Source organism: Alligator sinensis, unplaced genomic scaffold (genome assembly GCF_000455745.1).
Source record: "Alligator sinensis unplaced genomic scaffold, ASM45574v1 scaffold1142_1, whole genome shotgun sequence".
NCBI lineage: Eukaryota > Metazoa > Chordata > Crocodylia > Alligatoridae > Alligator > Alligator sinensis.
In genome coordinates, this window is record NW_005842617.1 from 503,205 (window position 1) to 515,400 (window position 12,196).

Below are 12,196 nucleotides of genomic sequence, written 5' to 3' on the forward strand. Positions count from 1 at the left end.
CAGGGGGTCAGGCTACATGATCTGTTCAGGTCCCTCCTGACCCTAGCTACTATGAAACTATAAGGTGAACGAGATAGCAACATTCGATGCATTCCCGATGCCCCAGATAGACGACATGCTGGAGAGGGTTGGCCAGGCCAAATACATCTCGACCCTGGACCTAACCAAAGGCTATTGGCAGATACCAATGATGCCAGCCGACAAGGAGAAAACTGCCTTTGGAATACCCTGGGGCTTATTTCAATTCAGGTGGATGCTGTTTGGGCTTCATGGAGTGGCAGCCTCGTTCCAGCACCTGATGGACCAGCTGTTAGCTCCCTACCAGGAATACGTGGCCGCGTATGTAGCTGATATCATCGTTTTCTCTGGTGATTGGGAAACGTACCGCCAACACCTACGGAAGACCCTCAACAAACTCCGTCAGGCCGGGCTGACCACAAACCCTCAGAAATGTGGGCTTGGAAAGAGGGAGACTCAATATCTTGGGTTCCTGGTTGGACAGGGCAAGATAAAACCCATAGCAGATAAGGTGGCAGCCATCAGATGGCACCCATTAACATGGACACTCAAGCAGCTAAGGTCTTTTCTGGGTTTCACTAATTTCTATAGACACTTCATCCAGGATTTCTCCAAGAAAGCGGCACCTCTGACAGAACTCACAAAAGGACGGAGGAACCCGATCCAGTGATACCCCAGGGCTACCCAAGCTTTCGAACTAGTGAAGGCAGCCCTATACCAACACCCAGTACGCTACACCCCAGACTTCGAGAAGACATTCTTTTTGCAAACTGATACCTCTGGCACTGCACTGGGAGCTACTCTCTCTGGGGGAGAAGAAAGGCCGATAGCCTTTGCCAGCAAAAAACCGATGACCACAGAAGCCCGATATTCCATGAGCCTGACCATCCGGTGAAGGGTGCAACTCTTTCGCTATTACTTACTGGGCTGGAGGTTCATGCTGATCACGGACCATGCACCCCTACGCTGGCTACGAACTGCCAAGCTAGATAACACCCAGCTAATGAGGTGGTCTCTTGCTTTACAATCCTTTTATTTTACAGTAAGACACCAGGCGGGAAAGAAGAATGGGAACGTGGCCATCTTATCACGCACCAAAGATACAACAGACACCACCGGGAGAGCAACGGACATGGCTGGCCTGGTCGCGGATCGTGAAGACAGGCCAACTTTAAGTTTTTTTGAACAAAGGGGGGAGGTGTGTAACAGGTGATCGAGCTGAAGCCTGGGCACAGCAGTGGGGGGTTTACACACCAGGGAAGGATCAGGGTAATTATGGCTACTGCTGTGTGTACAAGGTGGAGCTGGGGATCACACATTTGCCCTCGGGGCATTGGAGAGAAGCAGAGCAGTTCAACTGCAGGGATGGCTGAGCGGCAGAAGGCAGTGCGAACAGGAAACTGACAACGAACTGGTGAGACTGGGGACGCTCACGTAGAGGGCTGTCGATGGTGGGAGGCCAGCAAGACCCACGAGAGCCCGGGGCACATGGCTCCAGGAAAAACCCCAGAGACAATTGCACTCCCTGATCAGGACAGCCGGGAGACCACTGCAATCAGGAGAAGATCAGAGAAATGGCAATCAGCCAAGCAGCGAAACAGCCACTTCTGCACTCATAGGGCAATTAACACAGTTATTTACTTTGTATCAAGCACCAATAAAGGCTGGCTGTTGGTGAAGCTGACACCTGGGTGGCTCATTACTTATCACCCTTTCCTTCAGGGATTAACATCTTATTATCTTTCCATCTCCTTAGTCGTGGCAGACGAGTCCTGAACAGAGGAGGGGCGGGTAACCAACACCCACTCACACTATCATAGGTAACAGTAGGGAGGACACAGCAGCATTGAGGACTATTTACCTGAGTGTGTACTCAGCGTCCCCTGATGGAGCTGTATAGCTTGTGTGGAAGCCCACACCCCCTTTACGACTATTGTTACCCACACTCCTTAACTAGATTAGAGACAGTGTAGGTATACCAACATGAGTCCTCACTGAAGTAAAGAAACACCTACTGATCTACCCTGTGTGAACTTTTTTGCCTGCAGCACTGTAAAATACTAAAAGTTGTCTCAAGTATCTTTGATGGATTCTGCTCGTCTATTCCTCATTTCTGATTTAGACTTGATCAGAAAAACAATTCATTTCTATATATCAACTCTTCAAGTTCAGACTAGAATTTAAAAGTCAACATCTGTTCAGGCTCTTGTGTTACAACCCACAGAAAAGAATCTTAATTCCACTGGTGACACGTAGGGGGTGCACACAGGTGCATGTGCACCCCGTGAGATTGGCCATGCACCCCCTGGAAGCGCCAGTCGTGAAACCAGAAGTGCTGGCGGAAGTGCACTTCCAGTTTCACTGCTGGCTCAGCAATTGGCCACTGGGGGACTCTTCCCCCCCATTGGCGATCTGGTGTCCCTCCAGACTCAGGAGGCACCATTCGCCCATGCTTAATGCAGTAAATTGTACTGATTTTGCATGAAACAGAAATGAGCATGTTCTTGTAAATGTACTGGGTCTTCAAAGAAAGTGGAGTAAATGGTGGTAAGAAAAATATTTACCTTTTAATTCTGCTTCCACAAAGATATTTTGCAGAATTCTCATTTCTGGATCTCATGACCTAAAATAATTCAACCACTTCCTCTGAAGAACAAGAAACTTCTAGGGATTTTGTGGGGAGGGGGGATATTTATTTTTTTAAATACAAAGAAAGTAAGGACTAAAGAACTGTTTAGCATCATTATTCCAAACCCCACCTCTGGTAATAATTTGGGTTGGTAAACACGAATCTAACATAAAGATGTTTTCAGCAAACTTACTTTTCCATCTCTAAAGGTCACAGGATAATAGGAAAGTAGGGCTAGAAGGGACTTCATGGAATCATCTAGTCCAGGCCTCTGCTCAAGACAGGATCATCCCTGACTAAGCCATCCCAGCCAAGCGTCTGTCTAACCTGCCCTTGAAAATTTCCAGAGATGGAAATTCCACAACTTCTCTAGGTAGCCTGCTCCAATGCTTGATGCAGGCATACCTGGTCCAATGAGTGTGGGACTGCCCTCATAGTCAGAAAGATCTTCCTAATCTCCAACCTAAATTTCCTCTTCTGCAGTATGAGGTCATTCCTTGAAGTCCAGTTCCTTACAGCTGCAAAGAATAATCTACCTCTACCCTTTTATAATAGCCCTTCAGGTATTTGAAGACTGTTAATAAATCCCCACTTGGTTTTCTCATCTCCAGATTAAATTGTGTTAGTTCTTTTATACTTTCCTCATAAATCATGTTTCCCAGGCCTTTAATCATTTTTGTTGCTCTCTGCTGGACTCCTTCTAATCTGTACAATTTTTTCTTGAAGTATGGAGCTCAAAAATGAACATAGTGCTCCAGGTAAGGCTTCACTCACCTGTGCCAAACAGAACAGAAGAAACACTTCCCTCTGCAAGAGACACTCCTGTTAATACACCCCAGTATGCTGTTGACTTTTTTGCAACAAAAGCACACTGCTGGGTCATATTCAGCTTATGGTCCACTGTAACCCCCAAAACTTCCTCTGCAGTATCGCAGCCTAGCCAACCATTGCCCAGCCTGATTTGTGCATGCAATTATTCTCTTCCAAGTGCAGGACTCTGCACTTATCCTTACTGAATTTCATCTGATTAATTTTGGACCATTTCTCCAGGTCATTCTAGATACTTGCCATACCCTCCAGTGTCTCCAACGCTAGCCAATTTGGTGTCACCTATAGATTTGCTAAGTGTACACTCAATCCCATCATCCAGGTCACTAATGAAGATGTTAAACAACAGCAAACCAAGCACTGACCCCTGGAGAACCCCACTTGATAGCTTCTCCCAACTACACATTGAGTCACTAATGACTACTCATTGAGCATGATGATCCAACCAGTTATGGATTCACTTTACAGTACTTTCCTCTCAGTACTCTCTATTTCTTTAGCTTATTGAGAATGTCAAGGGGAAAAGTGTCAAAAGCCTTGCTAAAGCCAAGGCAGATCATATCCACAGTCCTTTCCCCATTCACAGAGCCTGACACCTCATAGAACAAAATACTTCCTAAAAATAACATGTTCAAGATTCCTACTGCTGCGGAAATAGCAGCTCAAAGAATGGCCCTTTACCTTTCATCCCCCTACACAAAAAAGGAATACTGTTAAAGGTAAAGTAGTATGTACTACATACCAGGACCAAAAAGTTTTATGTTCTACTGTTTCATGTAAAGAAGGGAGAGAAGATAGCTTTTACATATATGAGGCTTAAATAATTTGAGCAAAGCAAAACATCCAAGCAAAGCAAAATTCTATAAAAAAATCTAGCCAGTTTCAATTAGGGACATTACTACAAAAGAACTTACAGAAAAGGGACAGTTTAGGCTTTCTTTATTCCTAAGCATGTTCTAAAAACAAAAAGAAACAAAACAGATTCCTCCCTAGAAGCTCAATTCAAACAATATCTAAACAACAGCTTTTCAAATGTACAGAGCCCTCTGATCTGTGATTTCTGAATGAGTGACTAGTTAGGCAACTTTAATTGTGCTAATGAAAACATAGTGAGATGCATTTATTCTATGGAAACAAGCTAAATTTCATTTTCTGAGAAAGGGCAATCTGTTTAAAACTCATATTTCCTTCAATATTGAAGGAAGCTCTTACTGTAATTCACATGGGTAAAGTTTGGTTCTCATTCGTGTTATTGCTTTTTCTAAGAGCTTCACATCACACATTTACCAAGTTTTAAATAAAATGGTAAGATCATGTTGATGTAGACTTTCCAATGCTCTTATGTTATAAAACCTAAGTCCACTACGTGACTTAATCAAGTGTGTAGTCCCATTGACCGTAAAAAGACTACTTAGGAACTTAAACTGGACTGATACTTTAAACTGTAAATAAATTTTTTGTTCATTCATTATGACTGTTATTTCCCCATTATCCCCACCATCATCTACTCATTAGGTAAACCTCTTAAACAATAGTCACCATCTATAACCCATGGACAGGAAGCTTTTTATTCAATTTTTCACTGGAAATATGAAATGCCAACATGCAGTTTCCTTTAATAAGGTGAGAGGCAGGAAGAAAATAATGGAATGCAAGAAAGCTAGAAAGAATAAAATAAATTTCTGAAATACAAAGATGCAAAATATGTAACATAACAGTGAAACATAATACAGTGATACATTAAAAATAATGTATTGACCATTAGAATTGGTCTATTAAGCTCACCTGTCAAGTAGAGTGCAAAAGATATAAACCTGTGGTAGCGAATTAGAAACTGAAGTTGCTCTCTTCTTTGAACAAATGTAGCAAAGTAATCTGCCACTGTCTCTCCATAGAAAAAGTAGTTTACACACAGCAAAAAGTACCTAAAACAAACAACAGATACTGCTCATTTTATTTGCTCTTAAATACATCTTTGTACAGTTTAATTCAACAAAAGAAGAAGCAAACAAAATTTTAATACCTAAAAATTAGGAACTGAAGCAGAGATCCTAAAAAAAGCCCAATATTTTAAACTTATACTCAAGTATTATTAAACAAATGTATACTGCTTCAAAAAGACAGAACTTACATTTTAAGTTCTATTAAAATAACATTTATTTAAAAATACCAGCATTCTATAAAAGGAAATTAGCTAAACATTTTCATGTTGAGTTACAGCATTGAACCCTCTATACACACACAGTCCCTATTATGATATTCTGTAGTTAAAAAATACAGAACTAATTATTAGCACTTTCCTTGTAAAATTTTTCAATACTTGAAAAACTTTCCCAGATGCTGCATGGGAAATTTGCTAGAATTCTCTGCACAGCTTTAGGATGATGTTCAGCTTTGACAGACAAATAGAAAACAAGTTAGTTGTTACTATAAAAACAAGTCTCATAACTTAGTGGGATGGTAAACAAGTGGGAGATAATGTTTTGGTTTTGCAGTGTAGGCAAACGCTTCTTTAGCAATAGGGCCATGAAAGAGGTATGTCACCTTCCCCTCCCTGCCACACACCATCTTTTTCCTTTCTTGCATGGTCTTCATTATTTATAAACAGTAATCCTATGTCTGAAGACAGTCAATAAAGACCTCCAGTCAGAAACAGATAAATAAGATAACTAAGAACAGTCACTACTAACATCATAAAATATCCTTACTCCACACATATCCAGCAATATAACGCTGGTGTACAAATATAATTTGGTGAATACACTAAGGACGTTGTAGTTTAACATGCAACAAGTCTCTATCTTCCCCTGAAATCAAGTATGTAAACACATGTATATTAGGCTATTGCACTTTTATCCCTAGTACTTAATCATAGGGTGAAAGTTCTTTTCCATCACCTGTTCCAGGTCAATGTTCGTGACACTGTTTCCCTTACTAAAGTATCATTTTGCTTTATACCAGTCTTATTCCACAGAAAGTTTTCCCAGAGTTCAACTACAAATGGAATCTGAATACACAAAGGAATATTCAATGAAATTTTTAAAAGTAGGAAATTCAAAACTAAAAATGATTTTTTTATATAATACGTTATTAAACTATGGAATTAATTACCACAAAGTCACAGAGGAGAATAATTTAAAAGTAAAAAAGGGACTGGATATCAAGAATAGCCAACAATGCCATCATTAATTGCAAACTTTGGAAGAGACATGAGCCCATTTATTTCTGTGGTTTAAGACAATTGTTAAATATAACCAGGATGTGACCTACACGAAGGTAAAGACTGTTCCACATTTGCCACCTGCAGGGTTCTTCTATCTTCTTCAGAAGCCTCCAGTACCTGTTACTGCCAAAAAAACCATAGTGGACTGGATGGACTTTCCATGCAAACCATTATGGCATTTCTTATGTTCCTATAAACAGGGGCTGCTTATTTCAGTTAACTCAACTGCGCATATTTAATCATAGGGTGAAAAGTATACGGCATACTATCATACATGGGCCTCATTCCAATTTTATTACTCTAAACAAGTAAATACATTGCAGAGCTGGGAGAAACTAGGGCTATGAAAGGCCAACTGACTTGCTCAAGGTTGCACCTGTACAGGATGATAGAGGCATGTATACAAAGCAGATCTCCCAAGTCCCAAGCCTTTACTTTAGCCACAAAGCTATTCTTCCGTGTTACAGGATATAAAGAGCTTAACCTTAATCTCCACTGATTGAAATTCTCATGTGTTACTTACCAGCTTAGGGTTCTAAACCATGGTAAATCATAGGAATGATAGACTCTGTAGCCTATTGTAATGATTTCATGGAAACACTTTACTTGGATGCTCAAGACCTAAATTAAAGAAAACAAAGAATTATCTGCACGTACAATTTTCTAAAAACAGTAACAAATATTAGAACCTGCTTCAAGAATGTATCTTACTGTTATAATGTCATTGAATAAGCAGCTTGAGCAATTTCAAGGGATTACAATGTGAAACGGAACCACTTTTGAATGAACGGAGAACCTGAGTCACTCTGCAGAAAGGAATGTTAGGGCTGGTTTTAATATATTTAAAAAAACTTAGTGAAGTTAAGTTTTTAAAAAAGGTTTGACAAATGCACTTGCAATGACAGGTAGAAAGCTTTCTCTGCAAAGCAGTATCCCAAGCTCTTCTGCCATATTAATTTTTTTATTTAGATGAGAGAGGAGATTTTCAAAGATGAAAAGAGAAATAAAGTGCTCAACTCCTATTGAAAAGGAACAGAAATTTGACATAACTCCAGTTTCAGTGACCTTTATGCACTTCAGTGAATGTTAGCATTAAAGCTCATGTATCTCTAAGACTTTGCCCGTGCTGAAAATTAAATTACATGTTTATTAAAACAATATTAAGCATTAATGTGAAAAGGTTTGGTTGTCACAAACATCGTGGCAACAACACCACTACAACTTTACTTGACATGCTTAACATTTGTCATATTTATCACCTTGTTACTTAAAATGTTAACTCAGAAGGTGCTTCGTTGCGGTACAGACAGTATTTCAATTTTTACCCTCTAAATGTCAAGCTATCTGGATCCCATTCCCTTATCTGCTCCTATTCAGTTCTGGAAGCAAGTAAAATAAATCATCTACTGCAGGGCTGTCCAATTCACAGCTTTCATAAGGGGTTAGATTTTGCAGCCTCCAGGCTCCTTTCCAGACATTACTCCCCCATTGCTCTGGCTACAGCAGTAGCCAAGGGCGCCCGGCTCCTCCTACTTTTCCTTCCTGCCCCCACCCTGGGGTGGTGCAGAGTGAGACAGCATGCCCACATCTTATGGAGCAGAGGAGGGTGCCAGGTGCCTGCAGGCACGATGCTGTAAAGGGGGAATACTCATATGCAATACAGTTTAGGGCAGCACAGTGTGCATGAGCGGGGAGAATTTCAATATGCAGTTCAATGCAGCACAATGCAGGGGGGATGCTATGCACAGCTGTGAGCCCCATGCCACTCCGGCCCCACAGACTCCTCACAGATCTGGAAATCTGGTAGCAGAAGAGTGACTATTAATACTGCCACCTCTCCCCCACTGCCAAATTTCTGGACCCAGGGGACACCCTGTGGGCCATATGACATGGCTCGTGTCATGAGCCAGAGGTTGAGCTCTCCTGCTTTATAATAATGTCAGAAGACCTGAATCCGGAAGCTTCTGCTATGTGGTATAAATTAGGAACAAGTTCATTTTGTAAGCTTGAACATGTTTGGCTTCAAGGCTTGACAGTTAAGCCTTGGAGTACGCACACCTCAGAAAGTAAAGATATTAAATTATGTTGCAAAACAAACACGTTCCTTTTTCTTCCTAGTTATAACACTGCCAGAATAACAATTGGACACTCAAAGGAAAAAGTGAACAAATTCAAACACAAACATACTTTTTATTCAAAGAATTTATTACAGGGAAGAAACTCTCCAATCATTCAGAAAATAAATTACAGCATTTTCCAGATTTAGGGGAAACTGGCAAGATAAAATGTCGACAGGATATAATAAAGAACATAAGAATACTGGCAAAACAACATGCCAGTAGCTCAGCATGTCACATCTTCTAAGAGGTGTTTCTAAGCGGGTCATGTAAAAACAAAAACAAATACTTTGACATCTAGAGACAGAGTCAAAATCAACAGCCATAAAAGGTACAATAACTCTGCATTTTTGTGCTTCAAAACAGCTTCTAGTCTTATTTCTCAAAGTAAAAATGTATTATTTTCTAAATAAATAATTAATGAGTCATAAAAAAATGGTATCACATACTGTAGCTACTATAAAAGTATAATAGCTGTATATAGAAATGGTCAGAAGAAATATTAAATATAACGTCTGAGCACTTATTTCAAGAGTAGAAAAATAAATCAGTTGGCCTATTACTTCTACAAACAAAAAACTGCTACCTGTGACCTTTTGGATGGATTAAAAGACCGTCCACAAATATTTAAGTAGAAGTTAATTACAAAACCTAACCAAGTATGGCCTAAGATTTTCTAAAGTGACTACTGAATTGATTTTCTGGAACTACCTGAGTTTCTCTGAGAGTCCGGCTGCTTTTCTCCTTTGTTACCACTATTTCAGGTAAATTTGTATTAGCAACAATTTAAAACCTAGCATATAAGGTTCCTTCAGAAAGACCCATTTTTTACCATCAGATTAACCAAGAGTGAATTTTAGCAAACTTAAGTGCTCTGTGTTAACAAAATGACAGAACCTTTTCCAAAGCTGTACTAACACAAGTGTTATCTTTTTCAAGAATACGCAGTATAGCTCTCGGTATAAGTGCATGCTCCTCCAGACCTTATTTACAATAAATTCCAAAAACTATCTTCTACCCCAAAAAGGTAGAAAAGTGGGAACAAGAGAAAGTATGCAACTGAAACTGAAGAGTTCACTAGCAGTATCCATTTGGTCCACACAATGCACCATAGTTATCTTTGTGCACCGTACTGAAAGTATAAAGAGTGGCAAGTCCTTTCTCTACTTCAGGTCCCTAGAATAAATAAGCAATCTGTAGCAGATGGTAGGTAGGGAGGGTAGTGGAATATACACTTCTCAAAGGACTCTAGTTACTGTAAGGGTAGGTCACTTTTCTTCCTTCAAAGTACTAGTCCCCATACGTAGTCTACTGAGGATGGCTCCAAAAGCCAACTAGTAACTGCTTAGAATCTTTTACTGACTAAAGGACTCTTACCAAAAAAGGCATCCCAGGAGATGCCTGTACTCGTGCATAATGTTTTATAAAAGTAGGTTGCAGCCTAGCACGTGATACTAGGAGTCATTTGAAGGGAAGGCCAGTGAGGCATTTTGGGTGCTAACAGAATACGCCCCATCATTTTCTGGGTCACGTCTTAGAAATTTCATGGGAAAAGAGAATACATTCAGAGATTCACTTTGAAAGACTGCATAAAAATTGCATCACCTTTCATAATCTAAATAAGAGGGATAAAAAGTCTAGGAAAGTACTAGAAAAGTCTTGTTCTTTCCAAGTAAAAGGGCAAGACCCTCCTGACATCTAAGGAACATATCTGCATTTTTTCATGATGTGTCTGCGTCTTGGGAAAGAATACAGATTAAGGTTGAATTCAGGAAACTACTGTTGGAAGAAGTTTTGGGTGTTGCCTAACAAAAACTATCATGACAAAATACAGTAAGGGGGGTCTGATAACAGGGGCCAAGCTTTCGCCTACTGAGAGCAGGGCTAGGCAGTAGAGGTAGAAAGCTGCAGAGCCCCAGATAATGAACAGTTGTTTAGATAATGGCCTGCTGAGGTACCCTCAGCTCAGAAGGAGAAGCAGCCAGGGGCTATATATATATATAATCCCTGCACTTGAGGCAGGGATGGCAGTCTTGAACTAGGCAGAGCTGGAGGAAGGGCTCACTGCTGGGAGCTCTGTAAAGTATTGTGAGGAGCTGGAGACTGACCCTGACTGCTAATTAAAGGAGCTCTCCACTCCTGAAACAAAGAAGCAGTACCAGGGACTGGAGAAGAATCTGTGAGTAGGCCCATGAGAGCCCAAGCTGAGAGAAGCTAGCAGGACAAGCTTGGGGGGCAGTTTAGAGAAAGGACTCCCCAACTGCACTTAACTGCATTTGTGTTTGGCTTGATGTTTGCTGTTTAGGCTGTGAGCTGGCATAGGATTGGCTGAAGGGAAGGGAATTAGGCTACTAAAGATGCCCCATACAGGGGTCTAACTTCTTGCCAGATTGGCAGATTGACAGAGGCCCGGTGAACAGTAGCTCAGGCTGTCAGTGTCCTGAGAGACAGGGCAGAGGGGGAAAGCAAGGCACCCAGGACCACTCATTGTCTGGAGGCAGAGTATACCACCACCACCAAAGGCATGGAGGGGAAGATGGGGGTTGGGGGAGTTGGTATACCCAGGAATACCAAAGTATAAGGAGCCAGACTAGAGTGACCACAAGGAGATGCCACTCCTGCTGCAAGTGGTAGATCCCATTACATGCTCTCAATTCTCTTGCCTTCCTCTCTGACATTATAGCCATAAGAGAAGCCACCTTCCTAGGCAAGCAGAAAAGCATAAGGGAAAAGGTTCAAATGGAGGTTTTGCTATAACTGTGAACACTAAAGCAAAGTCTTGCAATGGTGAGAAGATGCTCACCAGCCCTTTCAAGCTAAAAACAGAGATTGGGTTTAATCTTGTTCTGGGCTTTGACTAGCATCAAAACAGGGACAGCCACCTACACATGTATCTTGAATGGTAATTAACTTGAATTAGCCCCTGTTGTTCTGGAGCAACATGCTCAGGTAATTCACAGGTACTTAACATTAGGGTTACAATATAGTCTGGGTTTTCCCAGACATGTCCTCTCTTTAGGTCCCCTGATCTCCATCAAGGTGTTTCTTTTTAAATCTAAACAAACATCTGTGACTTTGCTCTGCTCCACTGGTGGGAGCAGGGGGACAGCGATTGAAGGCAGAGGCATCACATGTATCTATACATACACACACACGTGGCTGGCATATAGCTAGGTAGGAGGGTGGGAGCAGCCTTGGCAGCTGGAGGCAGGTAAGTGTATGGGGAGCAGGGGTTGGAGGGCCAGGGTTTGGGAACTGTTCCAGGGCAAGAGGGGCAGGGGGTGAGAGACAGAAGAAGATGGGTGTTTGAGGCCAGGCAGGTACCTGGTGGTGCTGGGGGGGTGGTGGCCAGGTGCTGGGGCTAGGGCTGCAGCATGGGGC

General features: G+C 41.4%; 1 protein-coding gene across 1 annotated transcript in view; it reads right to left on the minus strand.

Moving 5' to 3' along the window:
- The window catches only part of LOC102368550 (phosphatidate cytidylyltransferase 1), a 73,704-nt gene that overhangs the window by 31,966 nt on the left and 29,542 nt on the right, over positions 1-12,196 (minus strand). The window contains exons 4-5 of the mRNA XM_025215012.1: positions 7,222-7,319; positions 5,261-5,400 (exon numbers count right to left, since the gene is read on the minus strand). Coding sequence (XP_025070797.1) covers positions 5,261-5,400; positions 7,222-7,319 — 238 coding nt within the window. The remainder of the gene's footprint in view (positions 1-5,260; positions 5,401-7,221; positions 7,320-12,196) is intronic.